Raw genomic sequence first — 24,493 nt, 5'->3', positions numbered from 1 at the left:
AGAATTTAGAAGAATGGAAGGAATGCTAATAGTAATTTTAAGATTATTCATACATCTGCTCCCACCCATTTAGTGGAGATAATCACAAACATCTATAAAATCAAGTACTATGGATCAGTTTACCCTGCTGCTGCTGCTGCTAAGTCGCTTCAGTCGTGTCTGACTCTGTGCGACCCCAGAGACGGCAGCCCACCAGGCTCCCCAGTCCCTGTGATTCTCCAGGCAAGAACACTGGAGTGGGCTGCCATTTAAGTGACATATATCTGCCAATACAGTTCAAGAGACTTTTAACATTCCTTTACTAATATTTACTTTAAATATAATTTAGAGTCCACATAAGAAAACTCATTTTATTATCTATTTTGTAAATACAACTCTTATATTTTTATATTTAAACCAAAATATTATCATCTAGGGTGATCACTCAAGTCTACTCATCAAACTTGACTCCCAAAGACATTAGCCATTTAAAAATATTAAAAACCACTCCTGCCCTCTCCTTCCTTCCTGAATATGGAAGGTGACACAGTGGCCTAGGACAGGGTGTCAAGACCCAACAGCCTGGCACAGGACGGCATTCATGCAGGGAAAAGTTGTAAGAAGTTGGTTACATACAAGGGAACTAATAAAAAATTAACACTATTAAGGATTAGAGGGGTCAGGTTTCTCACTGTGGGACTAGAGAGCTATAATTATGAAAAGAGAGAAAAGATGAATAAATCCTATGGTGCTGGATTAGAATTGGGATTATCAGGTTGAACTCACAGTCACAGTTTTTAATACCTCTCTCTCCCCTCACTATATCCCCCTCTTGTGCACACCCTTTTTGACCACTAAGAGAGTCTGTGAATGAGCTCATCAGAATGAGTGCATAGACTGGTTTCCAAGTAACATTCTCCACTAAAAGTAACCAAGACTATTTGGACAAATGTCTAATATAAAAAAAAGATGAACCTGGGCTATCTTCTTGGCCCAGAAAATAAGAAAATAATCAAAGAATGGTGGGGAGAGACATATAAAGAACACAGAAACCAGCTTGAAGGGACTCCCACTGGTCAAATCTAGAACAATCTGAGCATCAAAATGATTAATGAGCAGATCATAGCTCATAAAGTAAAACAGCAATCTGTAACTCTAAACTGATACAAGCAGATAAATGAATGAACTGAAACAATGAAGAACAGAATACTGCAGAATCTCAAAGTATCTCTCCACAAATTATTAACACATACTAATTACAAAGGTGAGGAAGGGGAGGATATTTACAAAGAGTAACTTGACAGTGGAGTCTAACAGATACCCCTATAATCAAGTGATCAAAGTTAATCAGTATTCATGAAACAAATTAAAATCATGTGACAACTGATGGGATGCAGTCAAAACAAAACAGCAACGTTCCCACTCTGCCTTTTTTTTTTTTGGCTAGGCCACATGAGCTGTGGAATCTTAGTTCCCTAACCAGGAAGTGAACCTGGGCCACAGCAATGAAAGCTGAGAATCCTAACCACTAAGCCACCAGGAAACGCCCAGCAACACTTTTTTGATATTGTTCTCAAAGATGTATCATCCAAATCCAAGCATAATGGAAAAGTAGACAAGCCCAAATTGAGGGATATTCTACAATGCTTACTGCTCTGTAATTTTCAAAAGTGCCAAGGTCAAGAAAATAAAGGAAAATGGGACGACGATTCCATACTGAAGGAAATCAAAGAGATACGACAACAAAATATGATGAGTGATTCTGGACAGGATCTTTCTGGTATAACCAACATTACTGGAACAACTGTCAAAACTTGGGATCTAAGGATTTTATCATACTAAGTAAAATGCTAATTCCTTTATTTTGAAAGGTGTATTGTGATTATATAAGAAAATGCCCTTATTTCTAAAAACTATGCACTCAAGTATTCCACTGTAAAACAACTTACTCTGAAATGATCCAGAAAGTTCTCTGTATTATCCTTGAAACACTTCTGTAAGTTTAAGATTTTTTCAAAATAAAAAGGTTTTAAAAGTTAAACCCATCCTCAAAGGACTAAAATTTGTCACTAAGGAAGAAACAGAAACAAACAAAAATGTGCTGTAGATGCTCAAAGAACTATGAGACCTCCAAAAATATTTCAATAATAATAGCAGTGATAGAATACGTATTTGGTCTTCTATACTACTCCTTCATAAACTAGTAAGTTTCACTGTTTAATTAAAACAATGAGCTATACACTCTACAGCTGACCTTTAAATATGTACATGTACATTTACATTTAGAACATATAGGTTCACAAAATACTATTTCAAGTAACAAATCTGAATACCAAACTCATTTTGCCTGCACTGGCAAGCAGAATCTAATCCACTGTGCCACCAAGAAAGTCCTAGAAATGAATTTCAACGCCAGTGCCATTCAATTATATTAGAGGTTTTCTTAAGAAAATTGATGGGCACTAGTATTAAGATTCATTTCGAGGACATCCTTGGTGGCACAGTGGATAAGATTCTGCCTGCCAATGCAGGTGACACGAGTCTGATCCCTGGTCCCAGAAGATTACACATGCCGCAGAGCAACTAAGCCCCTGTGCCACAACTACTGAGCCCTCGCTCTAGGGCCTGCGAGTCACAACTACTAAAGCTCACGCACCTGGAGCCTCTGCTCTACCACGAGAAGTCCATGACCCACAACGAGAGCAGCCCCTACTCTCTGGACTAGAAAAGCAACGAAAGACCCAGCACAGCCAAAAATAAATAAACAAATATTTTAGAGAAAATTCATGTATTCTGGAATTACTATAAATTATAGATAATCATGTCTGTCAACTTTAGTCTGTGAGACACTGAGCAGAGACTTAGTCACACCAGGTGACTTCAACAGAAACAAGAAAATATATGGGTATCGTTTTAAATTGTGTTTTTAACAATGTATTTCTGTAATAGTTGTCTATGATTTCTAGAAAAGGAGTGTTATTTTTCCCTTGTGAATTTTTTCATAATTTAGGTTATTCCTTTCTAAACTTGGACATAAAAGTGCATAAAGACCATTAACAAAAAGACACAAGTTCTAGCACGTTCATACAACTCAGCAATTTTCCATTATGACCTAAGAAGTGGACATACTAAGGTTGCATTTGGTTACAACCCTCTAGAGTTTTCTATTTGTATCTAGTTTTCTATGGAGTTAATCATTATGAGGGCTTCCCAGGCGGTGCAGTGGTAAAGAATCCCTTTGCCAGTGCAAGAGATGGAAGAGACTCAAGTTCGATCCCTGTGTTGGAAAGATCCCCTGGAGAAGGAAATGTCAACCCATTCCAGTATTCTTGCCTGGGAAATCCCATGGGCAGCGGAGCCTGGTGGGATAAGTCCATGGGGTTTCAAAGAGTGGGACATGACTTAGGGATGAAACCACCATCAATCTATTATGAAAGTGATGTCAAGTTTGTCTACAGCTGTGGTACCTGGGAATAGATCATTATGTGTATATAAACTGTTCTGCCTTTATTATGAAATTTAACCCAAAACCCAAAATAAATTGAGGAAAAAAAAATGTGAGAAGCATAGCGAGATTCAAACAGATTGATTTTAATTGTTAGCTGTCTGCTACAGAATTAGTTTCAAGTCCTTGTCAATACTATCATCGCTCAAAGGGAACAAGCCCATAATAAAAAAGGCCTTAAACTTTTAGGATACTATTTATTACAAAGCATTAGAGCCTTTGTAAAAAAAAAGACGAACCAGAGATCAAATTGCCAACATCTGCTGGATCATCAAAAAAGCAAGAACGTTCCAGAAAAACATCTATTTCTTCTTTATTGACTATGCCAAAGCCTTTGACTGTGTGGATCACAATAAATTGTGGAAATTCTGAAAGAGATGGGAATACTAGACCACCTGACCTGCCTCTTGAGAATCCTATATGCAGGTCAGGAAGCAACAGTTAGAACTAGACGTGGAACAACAGACTGGTTCCAAATAGGAAAAGGAATAAGTCAAGGTTGTATATTGTCACCCTGCTTGTTTAACTTATATGCAGAGTACATCATGAGAAATGATGGGCTGGAAGAAGCACAAGCTGGAATCAAGACTGCCAGGAGAAATATCAATAACCTCAGATATGCAGATAATACCACCTTTATGGCAGAAAGTGAAGAGGAACTAAAAAGCCTATTGATGAAAGTAAAAGAGGAGAGTGAAAAAGTTGGCTTAAAGCTCAATATTCAGAAAACTAAGATCATGGCATCTGGTCCCATCACTTCATGGCAAATAGATGGGGAAACAGCATCAGACTTTATTTCGGGGGGGGCTCCAAAATCACTGCAGATGGTGACTGCAGCCATGAAATTAAAAGATGCTTACTCCTTGGAAGGAAAGTTATGACCAACCTAGACAGCATATTAAAAAGCAGAGACTACTTTGCCAACAAAGGTCCGTCTAGTCAAGGCTACGGTTTTTCCAGTGGTCATGTATGGATGTGAGAGTTGGACCGTGAAGAAACCTGAGTGCCGAAAAATTGATGCTTTTGAACTGTGGTGTTGGAGAAGACTCTTGAGAGTCCCATGGACTACAAGGAGATCCAACCAGTCCATCCTAAAGGAGATCAGTCCTGGGTGTTCATTGGAAGGACTGATGCTGAAGCTGAAACTCCAATACTTCGGCCACCTCATGCGAAGAGTTGACTCATTAGAAAAGACCCTGATGATGGGAGGGATTGGAGGCAGGAGGAGAAGGGGACGACAGAGGATGGGATGGCTGGATGGCATCACCAACTCGATGGACATGGGTCTGGGTGAACTCCAGGAGTTGGTGATGGACAAGGAGGCCTGGTGTGCTGCAATTCATGGGGTCACAAAGAGTCAGATACGACTGAGCGACTGAACTGAACTGAAGAAAATAGCATCTGAACTATGTCCTCTAGTATCTGTATCTGTTATGAATGATAATGACAAAATGCCTTTAACCAAATAGAATAAATTTTGATTCACTGAATGTTTTTATCTTCCTTAAAAAATCAACAGACATTATTCTATAACCAAAACAAAAGATGACCAATTTAGAAGAGGACCAATTTTAGTTAACAACAAAAAAAATTTACCTCATTTTTAACTTTCCAATATTATCTATTAAATTCTAGGTAGCTACCAATTCAAAGTTAATGAACTTTCACCTAAATTATGTTATTATATAACAACTTCTATTTATAAAGTACTGTGAGAAATAAGAACTCTCCTAAATTTTTAATGTACTAAAAGTTTTTGTGTATAGTTTTATTATAAATTATCTGTAACAAAATTATGCCAAAAATGAAGAACAGCTATGTTTGATTAAATCTGCTTCTGATACAGTTACCAAAGGATGACCTCCTAACTAATCAAACGGGACTGCCAATCTTAACTAAACTTTTGTAGCATTTAACAATCTTTCTTCCTTTCTGAACCTCCTCCTCTTATGCCTCTCTAATGCCATTCTCTGCAGTTTTCCTCTTATTTCACTCTAACCGTCCCATTTTGAGTCACCTTTGTAGGTGCTCCTTCCTCAGTTATTCCCCTTTATGTTTTTCCCTTGAGTTTTATATATACTAAGTGTGCTCATCTTTTTATTGTCCATGCTCTTCCACACACAAGGCTCTATGTATTACCTATATGCCTAAATCTGTAGCTCTCACTCAGAATTCTCACCTAAGTCTCTAACCCTGTATCTAACTGGACATCTTCACCCGGATCCCTTCCTTAAACTCAGTAACATACAAAACTGAGCAAGTCAATGTTACCGCTAATCCTGAGCAACCTATCCTCCTTTATCTTGGTAAACAGAACACTGTCCAAAGAAAAAGGGAGAGATTTTATAAATATTATGATTTAACAACAAATTAAAAGCCACCTAAAGTTTCAAAAGCTAAAACCATCAAAGTTTTAAAACACAGCTTGTTTAACAATTTGTGATCATATACAGGAAAGACTGGAAAGCACTAAAAGAGACTAAAACAAATTTTTAAGGACTATTAAAATTTTTCTTTTATTTTCTACTATCATTTAAAGTTGAATTAATAATTTTTTTAAATAGCAAGAGAATTATTAGATTTCCCACAGTAGTAACAGACAGCAACTTTTCCAAAGGGGTCTACAGGTTTGCGCATGCATGCTTAGTTGCTCAGTTGTATCTGACTTTTCATGACCCCATGAACTATAGCCCACCAGGCTCCTCTGTCCATGGGATTCTCCAAGCAAGAATACTGGAGTGGGTTGCCATTCCCTTCTCCAGAGGATCTTCCCAACCCAGAGACTGAACCTGGGTCTCCTGCATTGCAGGCAGATTCTTTACTGTCTGAGATACCAGGGAAGACCTTAAAGTTGAATTAATACTTAAAAAAAAAATAGCAGAATTATTAGGTTCCCCACAGAAATAAAAGCAACTTTTCCAAAGGGGTCTACAAGTTTAGAGTTGTAATTTAATGTCAGGGTCAGTGGCGGGCTGGATGAACCACAAGCTGGAATCAAGATTGCCAGGAGAAATATCAATAACCTCAGATACACGGATGCCACCACCTTTATGGCAGAAAATGAAGAAGAACTAAACAGCCTCTTGATGAAAGTGAAAGAGGAGAGTGAAAAAGTTGGCTTAAAGCTCAACATTCAGAAAACTAAGATCATGGCATCCAGTCCCATCACTTCATGGCAAGTAGATGCGGAAACAACAGAAACAATGAGAGATGTTATTTTTGCGGGCTCCAAAATGACTGCAGATGGTGACTGCAGCCATGAAATAAAAAGACGCTTGCTCCTTGGAAGAAAAGTTATGACCAACCTAGACAGCATATTAAAAAGCAGACACATTACTTTGCCAACAAAGGTCAGTCTAGTCAAAGCTATGGTTTTTCTAGTGGTCAAGTATGGATGTGAGAGTTGGACTATAAAGAAAACTGAGGGCCGAAGAATTGATGCTTTTGAACGGTGAAGTTGGAGAAGACTCCTGAGATTCCCTTGGACTGCAAGGAGATCAAACCAGTCAATCCTAAAGGAAATCAGTCCTTTCCTAAATTTTTTTATTTCCTAAATATTTCTTAAAGGAAATATTCATTGGAAGGGCTGATGCTGAAGCTGAAACTTCAATACTTTGGCCACCTGATGCAAAGAACTGACTCATTGGAAAAGACCCTGATGCTGGGAAAGATTGAGGGCAGGATGAGAAGAGGACAACAGAGGATGAGATGGTTGGATGGCATAACCGACTCAATGGACATGAGTTTGAGCATGCTCCGGGAGTTGGCAATGGATAGGGAAGCCTGGAGTGCTGCAGTCCATGGGGTCGCAAAGAGTCGGACACAACTGAGCCACTGAATAGAAACTCAACCAACTCAAGCACGCTAAACGCACAAGCAATGACTATCTTTGATTCCCCTCTTCTTACAAAGAACTAATCAGGTACGATTACTAATCAGGTATGATTATAGCTAGCCTCAGAAGACCAAAAGTCGGGGTGGAGGTAGTAATATAAAATCTTCAACTGCATCATACATTAGTTTAAATAACTAAAAATAACAATTACCTTTCTTCTTTGTCCAGTGTTTTCTTCTCTGCTGCAGTAATCTTTTTGGGTGGTACAGGAGGGGTCACTTTTCTACATATCTCTTCAATGATGCGTTTGTTCATTCTGCTTTGCAATGCAGCTTTTAGTAAAATTCTTTCTACTGCAGTTATACCATCTCCATGACTATATTTAGGAATCTCTGGTTGGATTAAAATTTCTATGTCATCAAGCCAAGGAGGATAGTAGGAATTCTGTTTTCCTGAGAGTTTGTGGTGAAGTTTAATTAACAAAGACAATATACTTTCTTTAATTTCCAAAATAGCTGTAGTTAACTGTGGAGCTGAACCAGGTGCAGACCATTTACTTGAAGTTTTAGGACGAACCACCTGATTTGCTTCACTGCTATTGCGATTGATGATCTCCTGAAACTTCTTTCTGCGCTCTGCTACTAAGCTGAAAACTTGAGCTGTACCAGAATTCTACCATTCAAACGAGAAAGAAATAAAAATCAAGAGGTTATTCACATTCAGTTTTAAAATACATTAGCATTACATTTTCCAAACGGTATGTTCAAAGTTTCATCCAAAGGTTTATTTAATAGATTTGTCCTTTAAGTAAATTTGTCCCTTGACTTCTCTCAAATATACTTAGTCCCACTCAACCTAGAAACAACAATGAGGCAAAAGGAGATTATCCATAGTAACACTTCTTTTGCAACCCCCGAAGCCTATCAGGGAAAACAGACAAAACTTCAGTAGTATCTATAGCCATATTCAAAAGGAATCATAAACTAAGTCTTTCATCAGTTTAAAGGAATCAAAGCTATCCAATATACATCAAGAATACTATACTCCTGACTAACTTCTAGAAGACCACAATATCTTCCACTTAAGAAAATTATAAATTAATTTTTTCCAAGTTAATGAATCTCAACTGCTAATTAATTTCATTTTTAAAGAACTTTAAAAGCTTGAAAATTACTTCTAACATAAATGCTTTAAGTTACTAAAATGAAATAAAAAGATGAAAAATTAATCTGTTTCATATTTAATATAACTATAATTATTTATTTGAACATATTTTTTAAAACTATTTTTCTCAATAATTTATCTTCAAAATAGCCTTTTTGCTAAAGCAGTCAAACTACATTAGTGCTCTTAGAAATCATCTTTTAATTAAGATACAAGTCAGTTTAAAAGTCTGTTCTATACATCTGTGTCTCTTTGTCTTGCATATAGGGTACAATATTGTAATTAGCCTCCAACTAATAAAAATAAATGAAAAAAAAAGATACAAGTCAGTTTAATAGATTTCACTAAATTTTTTTAAGCAAGCATAGAAACAATGCTTCAATCAGCTGAGCTTTTATGAGCTTAATATACATTATTTTTTTTTAATGCTCAAGCTGTTTGTCAAAGTTCCCTCTACCTAGAGACAAAAGCTGCCTCTTACAGACTGCAATATTTTAATCAAAATTCTTTATGGTGTTCACAGAAAAAGTATACTGTCAAAGACAAAGCTCCTACAAATGAACTCTTCAATAAGAAATGTACGATTCAATGTTCTTTACTTGCGAAAATCTAGATTGTAGGAATTAGAGGTATTTAAGTTTAGTTACTTGCCATGTCATTTCAAGATTTTTCATTTCTGCTTTTTATAAATTAATTAAGCTACATGCAATAAGAGAGCTTATTTTTTAAATGAGTCCAAATACACAACATAAGAAGTTTAAGCTTTTTGTGGGCTTATTTTATCAGTTAATTAACTATCATATAAGCAAAAAAAAAAAAAAAAGGAGGGGTGTTGTGAATGGCATGCCACCAGCAACTAAAGATAAAATTTATTTTGATTTCGGAAACATTAATTTTTAAGATGTTAGTAACAATGCTAAATGTAAACAGAACAAAATGTGCTGCTTATAATTGGCCCAAAATACCAACACTACTAAGAAAAGCTCACTATTAAATATGCAATATTATTTTTTAAGTTCAATAACATGGATTTACTTTAAAAATTAAGCCTAAATTACTGCATTTTAAAAAGAATGCACATACATTAAATGTTTCTTTATTCTAACCATATTAATTAAACACACACATATACACACAAATACTTCAGCATTTGTCCCCATTTCCAGTTAAAGCCACATTGCTAGTTAATCCAAGTATCATACACATCTACCTCTCTTTGAAGAACTTTAGGCCGACGTGAACTCTGGCAGATTAAAGGAAAAAGATGGGTGAGGCAGAAGTTGCTTAGATATATCAGAGTTGCTTACATATAAAGGATAATTTAAAGTTATCTATAACCACAATTATTTTTCTTTTGGATATGTTCAACTCTTTTCAACCCTATAGACCACAGCCTGCCAGGCTTCTCTGTCCCTGGGATTTCCCAGGCAAGAATACTGCAGTGGTTGCCATTTCCTTCTTCAGGGGATCTTCCCAACCCAGGGGTTAAACCCGCGTCTCCTGCATTGCAGGCGGATTCTTTACCACCGAGCCACCAGGGAAGCCCTAGGATGTGATGAGATGATCTAAATGACACGTCCTAATATAATGAAGTCTTTCCCTTTTTTGTTCTCACTTTTACACTTACTTGTAAAGATCCCAAGCTATCAGAGCTGGTACTTGCAAGTGAGTCTCTCTTCACTTCTGGAGCAGTCTCTGGAACTCTCACTCTAACATAATTTATAAAGTGTCGCATATTCGATACTAAGTTACTACCAGGAAACCAACTGTCATGACAACGTTCAGGTCCACATGCTGATGCCTGAAACATAACCATAATGAATACAAATCTTGTCAGTCAGGTCCAAGGTACAGTGGAGATGTAACAAGCCCAAATAATAGTTCACTGCCTGTTATATCCTTTAATCCCTTAAAGTCACATTTACAAACTACGAAGTGCTAATAAAACCAAATGAAAACATAAAATTTAAAAACAAACTGCTCGATGCTAATATGGAAGTCAGCTAAACTTCTCCTGAAGAAAATACATTTTTCAATTTGGAAATACACAGTACAGGATACTTTTCACCACTCATTAAAAATAACTCATAATATAGTCAAATAATGCTAATTTGGACTAACTGGAAGGAAGTCTGAAAAATCTATCAAAAGTCTGACTTATTCTTACAGGAATATTACTGATCTTAAATCTATGAAAGAATATATGTTGACTCAGCTTAAGACTACTAAGTACTGCCTAGCCTTTTCACTTGTCTGTCTATTGCTGTTGTCTTTTTGTAGGGAGGCAATGAGAAAAATATCAATTAACTGTAAAATCAATTTGTAGTAACTAACAATTACGTTCATGGAAATGACACTTATAAAAGTCCTGAAACACAATAACAACTTATATTCTCAAGTAAATGTTCTCCCTTACAACAATACTTACTCCATTAACTTAAAATCTTTACAGAAAGAATTTGCTATTCAAAAATAAAATCCCTAATCAAATTATTAGAATTTCCAGACTGAAGTCCTAACATAATTGTTTACCTGTGTGTGTGTGTGTGTGTGTGTGTGTGCGTGTGCAGTTCAATTGCTCAGTCATGTCCAACTCTTTCTGACCTCATGGACTGTAGTCCACCAGATTCCTCTGTTCATGTGATTTTCCAGGCAAGAATACTGGAGTGGGTTTCCATTTCCTTCTTCAGGGGATCTTCCTGACCAGTAACTACAAAAATGACACTAGTGGCAAAGAACCCGCCTGCCAACACAGGATATGATAGGCAGGTTCAATCTCTGGGTTGGGAAGATCACCTAGAGGAGGAAATGGCACCCTATGCCAGGATTTTTGCTGGGAGAATCCCAAGGACAGCGGAGCCTGGCACACGATAGCCCATAGGGTCACAAAGAGTTGGACATAACCGGGCGTCTGTGCACAGCACAAAAATACACTAACAACTTTTCTTAGATCTACATAGTATGAATTACAAATTTCAAATTCAATAATTCTATAAATGGGAGTTTTATATATTAGTGAAATCTCTAAAAGAACATATGTAGTTGAAGATTTAAAAGGGTCTTTTCCAAGTTCCTAAGATTTTTTTCTAAGTATGATACTCAGACAAAATAAATACCTTCAAGATGACATGCAATCTTTTATTAAGGCATATCACAACTTTAACATTTAAAAATATAAGAAACTACTTACCTCTTCATCTGGTTCCTCTTCAGCTGAATTTTCAAGTCCTAATTCAATCAGATATAAAACCATACAGAGTACATGTTCTGAAAGATTTTGATGATCCATCAAAATCTTTAAAAAGGGAAAAAAATGCCCCATTATTACTTTTTTCCATAAAACATATTTCACTTAAATATCAAAAAGTATTTTAACCTTATAGACCAATGTAACATAATATATATGTGTTATATATACATATGTGTGTTATACATATAATATATACATATGTTATACATATCATATATACATATGTGTGTTATACATATCATAATCAGATATGCAAGTAAGTAAACATACACCTTGGTGAAAAGACAAACTAAAACCAAAAAAACAGGATCCCTTCCCAGGATTACACAGTATTTTAGGCAATATCCATAAACATTAGTTCACTGATCACCTAAAGTTTAACACATTAAATAATCCATTAAAACAATTATTATAAAAATACCAGTATCTAATAAAGTAATTTAACAAGAATATTTTACATCCTAAGTTACTGACACTTTTCTCCTGATTACAAGGATATCAGATAAATGTTTGTTAAATAGGATAGTTCATGCAAATGTGTTTAGCATAGCACCTGGTATATAATTGGGAGCAAAATAATTGTTTATGGAATATTAATATTCTTAGTCTGTCTCTAAAATTACAGTCCTGAGCTTGAGTGTTCTGTGCTCAGAACACTCAGTGTTCAGTGTTCAGTTATGTGCATACACTGTGTACACGTGTATGCAATGTGTGGTTTACACAAGAAAGGAAAAAGGAATAAAGTGGTTAGGAGAGAGGTTGCCCTGAGGAAATACTGACAAATCTGACCTTATAAATGGATTATGAAAGCCTTACACATTTTATGCAGGACTCGGTGGGCTAACCTATACCAATCACTCATTCAGTATGATGCAACAAACTATTAACCAGAAGACACATAAAATACCATAAGGAAAAAATAGCCTGGTAGCCATCTTGTTGTCTTCATTATTTAAAAAAAAAAAGGACAGACAGTCAAACTAGAGACTCTGTGGGGAGGGGCACTGTCAGCTGCAGGTGAGAGCAGGGAGAACAAACGAGAGGCCCGTCTAGGCTGAGCCTCCTAGAAACTGCCCAAACAGCAGGGAGGGCTTGGAAAGGCCTCAGTCACTTAGCAGCTAATCTACCGTGACTAAAAAATTAAGACTTTCAGTTCACTGATTTTCTAATGTTCAATCTGACTACTGAGAAGACTCTTCCATTCATATTTTGTGTGGCACAATGGTGAGGAGAACAGACTTTCAAAACCTTTTAAAAACCTGATTTTTTAATACAAATTTTGTATATACTTAAGCTATTTGATCTCAAACAACATCTGGTCTTAAGTTTCCTCATCTTTAATTCTGGAATAATAGCCCAGAATTATTGTGAGGATTATATAATTAACATCTGTAATTTGCTTCATACAGTATCTAGCAACTGGTGTTCAACAAATAGTAGGGAGGTGGTGTAGACAGATGGTGGGAAGAACAGGAGAGCAGTAAGAGGGGACTGAAGGCTGAGAGGCAACAGAGGTAATCCTTTCTAACCCAAGACTTTACAGGGAGGAAACAAAGCTTCAGCCACACACTCAGCTGGCGTAAGCAACACTAGAACACAGATTCCAGACTTCCAATGACTGCATACCATTACTACTCTGCCTCCTTTTAATAAATAAAGCATTATTAGCTAAAATCAAATAAATTTTGGCTTGAAATCCTGTGGCATTACATCTTACAGCTTCAAATGTGTAACTTTAAGGTTAAGGAAGCAAAAAAACTTTTTTAGGTACTACAATAAAAGAGGATGGTTTCTGGGGAGTTTTATTAACATGTTCTATATTAAAGTTTTTTATTATTAAACATGGCAGGAGACGAAATGGTTTACTGACATTGATTTTTAGAAAGTTGACCTGCCAATGCAATGTCAATGAAAGGTTCTTCTATTATCATAAAGTCAGGAATGATATTACAAAACTGAGATTTTTAAAAACTCGTTCATAGTAATCTTATAACAACTAAATACTGCCTTTCTATTTTTGAGGAAATATTATTCTTATAGTAAGCAAATGAAAATGTTGAAAAAATATAACTTGAAAGGACACAAATCATTTGCAGTAGTCTTCTTTAATTTTTAAATCAAGATTTACTGACTTATTCACTTATTTAACCTTACTCAGTTATTTAATCTCTAAAGCTCAAAAAACATTTCTGAGGTCTTCCCTGGTAGTATAGTGGATGGGAATCCATCTGCCAATGCAGGGGGCACAGGTTCACTCCCTGGTCCAGGAGGATTCCACATGCTGTGGAGCAGCTAGGCGCATGAGCCACAACTACTGAGCCTGTGCTCTGCAACAAGAGAAGCCCCCACAAAGAGAAGCCCACACACCGCCATGAAGAGTAGTCCCCACTTGCCCCAAATAGAGAAAGCCCACATGCAGCAGTGAAGACCCAGGGCAACCAAAAATACATAATACAATGTTTAAAAAGACATATCTGAAAGATGAGAATAAAAACAGAACTGTCATAAGGATTTCCACTAGAATTAAAATAATGTGTATATGTGTATACAAAGCATTTGAAACAGAATCTGGCATAAGTAAACATTGAAAAATGTCTATAAAAGATCAAAATTATAAATATCCTTTTAATAAGAAAAATATTCTATTTTAATGAAAAAAGAACACTTTAAATTACTTTGCTGAATAATTTTCTTAGAAATTAATGAAAATAAACCATTCAATTGGTTTTTTTGAAGCCCATGTCTCAAATTTTAACAGGAATAATTTTTGCAACTAAAATGAAAAACTAATCATGGGGTAGAGTTAAAAAGAATAGGAGGTACAGAAGTCTAAAAGCTATATTTGTTTATAACTCAAACATTAAGAAAAAAACCAAAATGTTTGATAACTAAATTTAATATATTAATTTTCTTAAGTAATTTAAATAATATATATGTAGTGACTGGAAATTTGTTAACAAATAGGCATACTTTTTACTTTTAAGTTAATTTTTAATTTTTCAAATTCTAATTAGAAGAAACAATAGTTTTTTTCTCTTTATATCTAATTGTATAATAATTCCTGTCTGAAACTGATAAAATGAATAGTTTCCCATAACAAATAGTGTAGCTCTGTTATTGTCCAACTTAGATTTGAAATTACAAGAATACAATTTACATACATGTGATTATGACATATCCTCATACATCTTAAATATATAAATACACTTTGCTTTATAAACGGTACTTTTATGTTAATATTATCTTTTGGCATTTTTATTTAAGAATTATGGTAATAAACTCTAATCTAGTCTTCTTAGTCAAATTACTACTGTACCTTGTAAAGCAGAGTGAATAGCACAATGTGTAAAGTTTTACAGTGCAAAAGTCTCATGAGACCTTTATAGCTGGGATGGAGTGGTGTCCTTTTCTTATAGGGTGGCCAAGGATTTCCAGGGAATTTTCCACTCTGTTTTAAACTACAAAAATAAAATAAAACCAAAATTAGATGATAGGCTCAAGATTAAACTGTGATTTAAATGGTGTTTCCATTGCTTCAATCACATACGATACATGCTACTTTAGCACTTTTTGTAATAACTTTACGTACAGACCAGTAAATTTCCTCTACCTTTTTCTGGATATATCATACTATTGATTCATTACTATTGAACTCACAGCCAAGAGCACTGTAACAGCCTGAACAAAGCTTATCTAACAACAAATCTTCTCTGTAAGGCACATCAAAGCCTTCTTGCCCTCAGCAACACCACACGGTACTCTGGTACTCCATGTGGGAGACATTCTAAACAGCAAAATCACTAAAGGACAAAAATTCAAAAACATAGTGCTGAACTGACCATGAAAAGGACACCTGTCTACAGTATGAGCTGAAACAAGAGGGCAGAGTTTTGCTTTTTCCCACTTGAATCTGGGTGCCCTCTGCACATCCACTCAAATCTGTAAATAACCAGTACTGTGCTCTGAATATTGATTTAAGGTTTACAAATAAATTTACCAAGTAGTCAAATTAGCAAATATAGAATTTGAAAATAATGAGGATCAATTGTATATGACAGAATTAGCATTACAAATCAGTGAGAAAAGCATGAATTCTTCAGTAAATAGTCCTGGAACTGGTTTTCTGCAGGGGTAAAAAGATAAATCACTACTTCACTCTATACATAAAAATCAACTCCAGGTGGATTAAAGATCCAAACATAAAAAAAAAAAACTTGAGAACTAATAAAATTTAGACAATCTAACCAGAAAACCATCAAAGATAATCCATACACTACTTTCAATGCAAGAATCATGAAGGGAAATTAAGAAGTTTTTTTTAAAGGCTCAATTTCACCCAGTAATCCAGAGAATGCAAGTCATACATTCAGCATTCAAAGTTAAAAATGACATAATGAACATAAATATTTAATTTTACTTTCACTCAAAACTCCAATGAAAATATAGTAACAGTATTTTTTTTTTTAAGATGAAAAGCACAGGATAAGGAAAATACAAAAAGGAAAAGAAAACGAAAATTTTGTTAATCGGAAAGCAAATGGCTATGTGGATGATTCTAGTAAACCTAAGAAAGCCGAATCACAAGAAGGCAAGGGGGAAGGCTGAAAATCAAGCCCAATCACTCTGCAGAATCCTTAAAAAGCTCAGAAACTGGAAGCATCTGGTACTTCAGTAATTGGGAGTTGAGCGTGTGCTTGCATGCTCAGTCATGTCCGACTCTTTGCGACCCCATGGATTGTGTGTAGCCCGCCAGGCTTTCTGTCCATGGGATTATCCCAGCAAGAATACTGGAGGGGGTTGCCGTTTCCTCCTCCAGGGTATCTTCCCAACACAGGGATCTAACCCGCATCTCCTGTTTCTCCTGCTCTTGGCAGGCAGATTCTTTACCACGGAGCCACCTAGGAAGCTGGAGTTGAGGAGATAGGAGGCTAAACTGAGGACTGGATGAAAACTGCTTCACCCCATCCTAACAGAATTCTGGCTGGAGAATTCGTCTCTGAAGAAGGTAAAACACAAGCACAGTTTGTGGTAGGAGGTTATGCGGTTAAAGTCATCAAATGCATTTTGATTCAGAATACTTAGGCTTTGACTCCATCTCATTTACAGAAAAATGGCAGTTAGACCACTACATTCTGGGCAATATTTGAAAATATTTCTTTGAGAAATCTTACAAAACCAAAAAGAAAGTTTCAAAGAGACTAACATAGGGGCTTCTCAACAAACCTGCCTGCTCAAATCACCCCAGGGTAAAGCTCAGGATCCACAAGATCCATCAAGGCACTGAGAGCTAGCTCTTCATCACAAGCAGCCAGAATTAATCAGATATCCTAAGAATGCCTCTAACATGAAAGCTAGACACAAGAGTAGAAGATCAACTAAAGGGAAAAGGATATTATGTAAGTAGGGGAAAGAAAAACTTTGAAAAAAAAAATTACAAGAAGAGGCAAAACAGTTTCCTGATAAACCTATATATATAACATAGGTTTGGAAGGGGAAAATTGGTGCAGCCCACATACCCATATTAGCAGAATTTCCTGACATCTGTATGAGGCAAGAAGACCTATAAAAAGGAAAGAACTAATTCATAGTCTGGTCTCCATATAGGAGTTGATTTTTCCTGAATATCTTCTGAGACAAGGATAGGCTAAGCTGGCTTTTTAGGCATTTCAAGATCCTTCTGTCCATGGGTATGTTGAGGGCAAAGGCACACTCTTAAGATGCTGATGTGATTCCTCAACATCATATTGATGAGAAAACACAATACAGACAAGAAAAAGAAGAGGAAATGGCAGCTTCTCAGGAAACTGCTGATATTCCAAGATGTAGCCATAGAATTTACTCAGGAGGAGTGGGAATTTATGGACATCACTCAATGGGAACTATACTTGGTCTCCCTGAGTCCTGTCTGTAAGCCAGACGTGGTTACCTTTATGGAGCAAAAGAAGGATCCCTGGGACGTGGAGGAAATGGAGACAACAGCCATACATCCAGGAACTGAGGCCACCACCCAAGTGGAGAATGGTGACTTCAGGATGAGCTCAAGATTTCTGGGGCACCACCCTATTACTTCACCACCAACCAATCAGAAAACAGTCACATACCCTGTAGCCCTCTCCCTAAATTTTGCATATAAAAACTTCTCCCTAAAAACAATGGGAGAATTTGGGGTTTTCTAGAGCACAAGCCTCTTGTTCTTTTTGCTTGGTCCTGCAATAATCCCTTCTCTGCTTAAAAAAAAAAATACCATTAACATACCAGAAAAATAAGTTGCATCTATGATTCAAGAAGAGGGTGTCATTACACTGCTTTAAAAAAAAAAAAGAAAAAAACTGGTTTCTATATAATACTATAGTGGCTACATATAAGCATAATTTTTAAAACAATTCTGATAGTGTATAATAAAGTTTTAATTATTATATTTCATTTAGCATAGAAAAGCAATTTTTAGCTTTTATTTCTTTGTTTGATTTAAGCACTAGGCCCCTAAATATGCAATGCCTAGATTAATAAAGTGTTCTGACATAAAGGTTATATATTTGTTCAAGGCAGCAGGTAACATCATTTGACTGCTCTTTTCAAAATTATTAATGCAATAATGTAAACAAAAAGCTACATGACAGAAAAAAAAATTTAAGTGACTCAAACCAACACCTAATTACTGACTAGTTTGAGACAAAAATGACACATATAAACTCATACGATACACTTTAAAACAAAGGCCAACAACCATTAACCTTCAAGATGGGAAGCAACAGAAGTATCAGAAATTAGAGTTCAAAAAAAATTTGCTTTCCAGCTGAATTTAAAATAACCACTATAAAAAAACCACATCTGTCTTTTGGAAATGGCCTAGATAATAGTTCCAACACTGCCATTAACAAACATATTTCACTGAACTTCTCTGGATAACAATGTCCTTGTATATAAAATACAATACTAAATTGAATAAATTGTTTTCCAACTGTTGATTTGTTTTGTTCTTGTTGGGTTTGGTTTTATCTTTCACTTTAAAAGCTGAATTGTCCATTAAAGGGTATTTTGGAAGGGAGTAAGGAAAGTGAGATGAGCCACCTTCACTTTTTTAGCCCTTCTCTTGCTATTGCCCAGCTCCCTCTTTCAGTGATGGCCCCCAAGACATTTCTACAGAAGCTAGAGAGAAGATCTTGAAGGGCTTTTTCCAGCAATTTTCCAGCAAAGATCTAAGCATCACACAAAGAAAATGGCTTATTTTCACTTAAACTCTCAGCACAAAAAAAACTTAAGAAACTCACTTTTCATTCATTTAGCAATTACTGATTATCTACAAAGTGCCTAGTATCCAGGTAGATTCTGGAAACAAAACAGCCTTAATTTACCTACTCATTTTCTCCATAATTCTTCAAAACACCTTTCTATCACCTTCTTGAAAGAAAAAAAGATCACACTAAGTAAAATCAGTTTCACCACTTTTGTTCCTTAAAACTAAAAGAAGATGAAAATGACCAATAGCCAATAAGCCCCACACTTTAGGGTTATTTCCCAGTTGTGTTATAATAAGAACTGAACCAGTCAGTTATGCCATCATACAAGACATATCAACAAAAGAAAGAGATGTTATATTTCATATACAAAATAAATTTCAAAACAATTAAGTTTTACATAGAAACAAACATTCTTCATATCCATACTTATTTTAAATATACAAAATATTATTGGATTACTATAGTTTGTGCATAAAATTTCACAGATTTACATGAAAATGATTTTAATATGAAGCTAATGTGTATTTATCTGTTATTATTTTTTCATTTTAAATACACACTTCTTTAAAACAAAGATTTTCAAACTGCCAAGAAATATCACGCATTTCAGAAATATTTCTAAGAAACTATAAAGGTATTGGACAGGAATTCAAAAGCAAAATTAGGAGAATGAGAGAATGAGAAAAAATATAAAGCAAAATAGGAGAGAGGAAATTTAATACAAACAGTTCTAAGAATATGGTTTTCTCTATGCAAAGCAGTTGCAAGTCAAAATATGACATGGTTCTAAACAACTAATAACACAAAATAAGTCAGAAAATACAAGGTACCTACAAACAGAAAAGGTTACCTGTATGTCAGCATAGGTTTAAACCAGCTTTCTCAACCTTGACACTAATGACACTAGAGGCCATAAATTCTTAGTTGTGGGGACAAGACTTAGCCTATGCTACATGTCAGTTTTAGCCCTCTGAAGTCTGTAGACAATGGCAAATGTCCCCTGGACGACAAAATTCATCCTGATTGGGAACCACTGGTCTAAATGAAGGAAATTAATTTCTCAAAGCTCAAGTAAAAATCTTCTATTTGAAAAATAAAAGACCACAGTTCCCTTTGCTTTACAGAGTGCCTGGTATATAATAATGCACTCAGTAACTGCGTGTGTGTGCTCAGTCGTGTCTGACTCTTTGAGACCCCATGGCTGTAGTCTGCCAGGCTCTGGTGTCCACGGAATTTTCTAGGCAAGAGTACTGGAATGGGAAGCCAGTTCTTCCTTCACAGGATCGTCCCAACCCCAGGATCAAACCCACATGCCCTGCGTCTCCTGCACTGGCATATGCATTCCTTACCACAGAGCCACCCGGGAAGCCCTTACTCAATAAATGTGCACTGTCAAATTGAATTGCACTTTTAAAACTGATTACATTAAGTATTTCATGACTCTTTCAAGGCCTGGAAAGCTTCAGGCCAATCCTAGTCCAAACTGCTATGTATTACAAAGTAAAGCAGAATAATGAAATTAACTAAATGTTTAATTCTTATATATTCAATGACAAGCTACCAGGCACTCCCCCTGAAAAAAGGCAGAGCCACTTAAGACAACAAACAGTATTTATGAAGGCCAGACTAGATTTTCCATGGAAATGCCTCCTCCCACCCATCTTTCATTTTCAGCATGAACAATTTCAAATTTATTTACTCAATGAACAATACTGTGAATGTCTATTATGTGCCAGCACTGAGATAGATTCTGAAGGTATAAAAGAGAGAGAGACAAAAATAGCTTCCTTCAAGTAATAACAAAAAAAGAAAAAAAATAGTTGTAAAAAGCAAATAGTTACACAACTATACAAAAACTATATAAAGAGGTTGCTAAGAAAGGAGAATCTAAGGCTATCTCCCCAAGAGTTTTAGAGAAAACTAGAGAGAAATGCCAAACTAAGTTTTGTTTTTTGTTTTTGTCTTTCTTGGGGTGGGGGTAGGGGAGTGGAGAGCATGCTAAAATTCTACACTATAAACTTTCTTCAGATGTATCTATGATGGTTCTTAAATTCAACATATATCTATTACTGCAAAGTCTTGGCAAAGAGAAGTTTCAATTATACCCAATATCTGTATTTACACTTTGATAGTTATATGAGCAAATATTTTCTCAAGATCAAATACATTTAAATCATTTTAAACTTGTTTTCAAAATGTTTGAGCACAAATGAACTGAGCACACATGAAAGATGATATTCTATAATACTCAGCAATACATTAACCATTTAATGTTTAAAAACAGGAGGAAATATTGGGCTGGCCAAAACACTGCTTTGGGTCTTTCTGTAAACTCTTGTGGAAGAACCTTACAAGCTTTTCGTTGTTGTTGTTTAGTTGCTCAGTCGTGTCCAACTCTGTGCCAACCCATGGACTGTAGCCTACCAGGCTCCTCTGTCCATGGGATTACCCAAGCAAGAATACTATAGGGGGATGCCATTTCCTCCTCCAGGGGATCTTCCTGACCTAGGGATCGAACCCACATCTCCACATCTCCTGCACTGGAGACAGATTCTCAACTAGCAAGCCAGCAGCAAAGCTCCCGTATGAACTTTTTGGCCAACACAATAATACATTAAAAAGCAATCTACAACAATAATATATAAAACTGAATTCTCCATTAAAAAGATATCCTCAAAACTTTCCTGCAATTATCAACATTTTAACTATTTTGTTAAATATTTACATAGAAAATTAATTTTATTTTGGCTATTTTCCCAGTCGTTAAGAACACAGCAATATTACCACATTTTTTTGTAGTTACCCATCATCTCTGATAAGAGACCATTTTATTCTTTTAACTTGTGCCTCCTCTACTGGTTTAAAAGTAGAACACCACAAAATCAAGCTTTGAATTCCACTGGTCAAATAGCAACTAAATAAGTTTGTTATTTTTTATGCTTATTAGTGTTTTGTATAATTTATTTTTATCAGATTAATGTCAGATTTTGGATTCTAGAGAACATAAATCTCAGCCACATTCTTTTTTAATCTTAAAATATTTCTTTCCTCTAAAGATCTTAAGTATACTTTAATGAAGGCATTATCACATTTGTGTTATAACTGAATTTTTTTTATAAACAGAAGATATCCATTATTTTACTAATCAATATAACAGACTTACAATGCTGTGTATCTGTCCATTGCAGACTGCACGTCTCTACGGTAAACTGTTCGAAGAATGACCATGACGGGGTCAAATTCGTGATCCCAGACTTCAGCTATCATTCAAAAGAGAGCAGAGACAAAACACTGATGACTTCTTAGGAATCAAGTCAATCTCTAACGACTAACTGTGCGTGCATGTTCAGTCGCTCAGTCGTATCTGACTTTTCTGCAGCCCCATGGACTGTAGCCCGCCAGGCTCCTTTATCCATGGAATTTTCCATGCAAGAATACTGGAGTGGGTTGCCATTTCCTCCTCCAGGGGATCTTCCCAGAGACTGAACCCAGGTCTCCTGCGTCTCCTGCACTGGCAGGTGATTCTTCACCTCTGCGACTCTAATGACTGACTACACTTCAGTATATCTTAAATTTAAAAGATGGTAAAGTTTAATTTGACTGAACTTCCCTGGTGTCTCTCCCTGACAACACAGGAGACGCAGGTTCAATCCCTGGGTTGAGAAGAGTTCTTACAGAAGGAAACTGCAACCCACTCCAGTATTCTTGCCTTGGAAATCCCATGAAGAGAGCAGCTTGGCAGGCTACAGTTCATGGGATCACAATGGAGTAGGACACAATTTAGCAACCAAACAACAACTTTAGGAGCAAGGAAATGGTAAAACAGATGAGAAGCTATGTCCACTACCCACACTCATTTTAACAAGAGTAGGTCTGCTTTTATTGCTTTTGTATAATAAATTCATTTAAGGCTTAATTCCCCAAAACTACAAATTCAAACACTCTTTAAAGAAAAGGTTAAAAACAACTCATCCATTCCAACTCTTATTTTACAAAGAAGTCAAATGCAAAGATAAAAAACTGACTTTCTCAACATCGCACAACTAGCTGATACATTTCAGTCCTATATGTGAATATGACACTCAATTTCTTGATTCTAATCTTCAAATATCCAGTGCTCTGCCTCAGTGTCTCAAAATTTACTCTGTGTGACAATCATCCTACAGAGATTGGTTTAAAAAAAGCAGATTTCCAGAATCTATCCCCAGAAATCTAGATGAGAGCAGATTGGGGTTTAGGCATAGAAAATTATATTTTAATAAGGATGCCAACATGAATAAGTCTGACAAAGGTAATGCTCACATCACACGTTGTTAATAAGCATAGCACTATACAAGAACATCATTCTTCTTCTAAGTTCATCTTACAAAGCATTCTCTACAATGAAGAAATACTGTGCTTTTCCTTTAATGGAATACATTCCAACCAGAGACTCTGGATTGTTCTTGCTACCTTTGTGAACTCTCTGAAAATTCCCACATGATACGGCTTATTCTGGTGCCTTTTATCAAACACAGTACATGTCATTTACAACTTCAAACTGGGCATCATTTTTTCACTTAGACAACAAGTGTCACAGGTCAGAGGTGCAAGAAACCTATAACCTCTACTTTCTGCAAAATTTTAATTTAATGAATACGTGAAAGTGAAGAAGAAAAGATCATGGATCAAAATTTCAACTACTTCTGGCTTTTGTCAAGCATGTCTCTACAAATCCAGGGGCTAAACCTTAGAAAACCAATCATTTAAGGAAAAGGTATCTATGTATTTACAAAGGTTCAAAACATATGAGAACATTATCAGTATTCCATATAGATTTTTAACTGTTTCAAGTTAAACTTAGGGTAGTGACAACTATTTCAAAATCAAATTTAAAGGGCAAATACACTCAGAGTGTTTTTAAGTATATATTTTAAGTCATAATTTCAAGTTCATTCACTTACAAACATAAACTGGTGTTCATATATAAAGTTCCTTTTATAATTCAGACTCATCTCAGAAGTCTTACTATGACAGAAACCATAGATTTTTGAATAAAAGGAACCAATATCATGGTATACTGAAAAAGACAAACATATATGTATAAGAAAGTTGAGGGGGGAAAACCAAAGCTAAGGAAATAAAAGGCAAACATTTTGTTTCGGTATACACAACAAACCTTCAAAAAACCCTGATATTTGACAAAATACATTCATAGATATAAACGTACCTTTAGGAGTATACATGCCTTGTTGCATAGAACCTCCAGGTTCAAAAACAGGAGCCTTAAAATCAGCTACTGCTGATAAAACTGATTCAAAGCTATAACTTCCTGGAATAATACCACTTTTAGGATTTGGATTTTCTGGAATATGATGCATGTGTCAAGAAAAAAAATTAATAACTAAAAGTCAGACTTATAATCTTAATAAGATATTCTAGTTTCCAAATTTCTTTGCTAAAATATTCTTGTCTCGAGAACCCCAAGAACACTATGAAAAGGCAAAAAGATAGGACACTGAAAGAAGAACACCCTAGGT

General features: G+C 35.7%; 1 protein-coding gene across 1 annotated transcript in view; it reads right to left on the bottom strand.

Moving 5' to 3' along the window:
* Positions 1-24,493, bottom strand: part of UBR3 (ubiquitin protein ligase E3 component n-recognin 3) — a 155,498-nt gene that overhangs the window by 79,110 nt on the left and 51,895 nt on the right. Inside the window, exons 16-21 of the mRNA XM_043487759.1 lie at positions 24,184-24,325; positions 22,138-22,234; positions 15,050-15,191; positions 11,674-11,778; positions 10,111-10,284; positions 7,531-7,991 (exon numbers count right to left, since the gene is read on the bottom strand). Coding sequence (XP_043343694.1) covers positions 7,531-7,991; positions 10,111-10,284; positions 11,674-11,778; positions 15,050-15,191; positions 22,138-22,234; positions 24,184-24,325 — 1,121 coding nt within the window. The remainder of the gene's footprint in view (positions 1-7,530; positions 7,992-10,110; positions 10,285-11,673; positions 11,779-15,049; positions 15,192-22,137; positions 22,235-24,183; positions 24,326-24,493) is intronic.

The sequence above is a fragment of the Cervus canadensis genome, chromosome 15, assembly GCF_019320065.1.
Source record: "Cervus canadensis isolate Bull #8, Minnesota chromosome 15, ASM1932006v1, whole genome shotgun sequence".
Taxonomy (NCBI): domain Eukaryota; kingdom Metazoa; phylum Chordata; class Mammalia; order Artiodactyla; family Cervidae; genus Cervus; species Cervus canadensis.
Note: the sequence above shows the minus strand (reverse complement) of the source record. Positions and strands in the feature narration are given on the sequence as shown.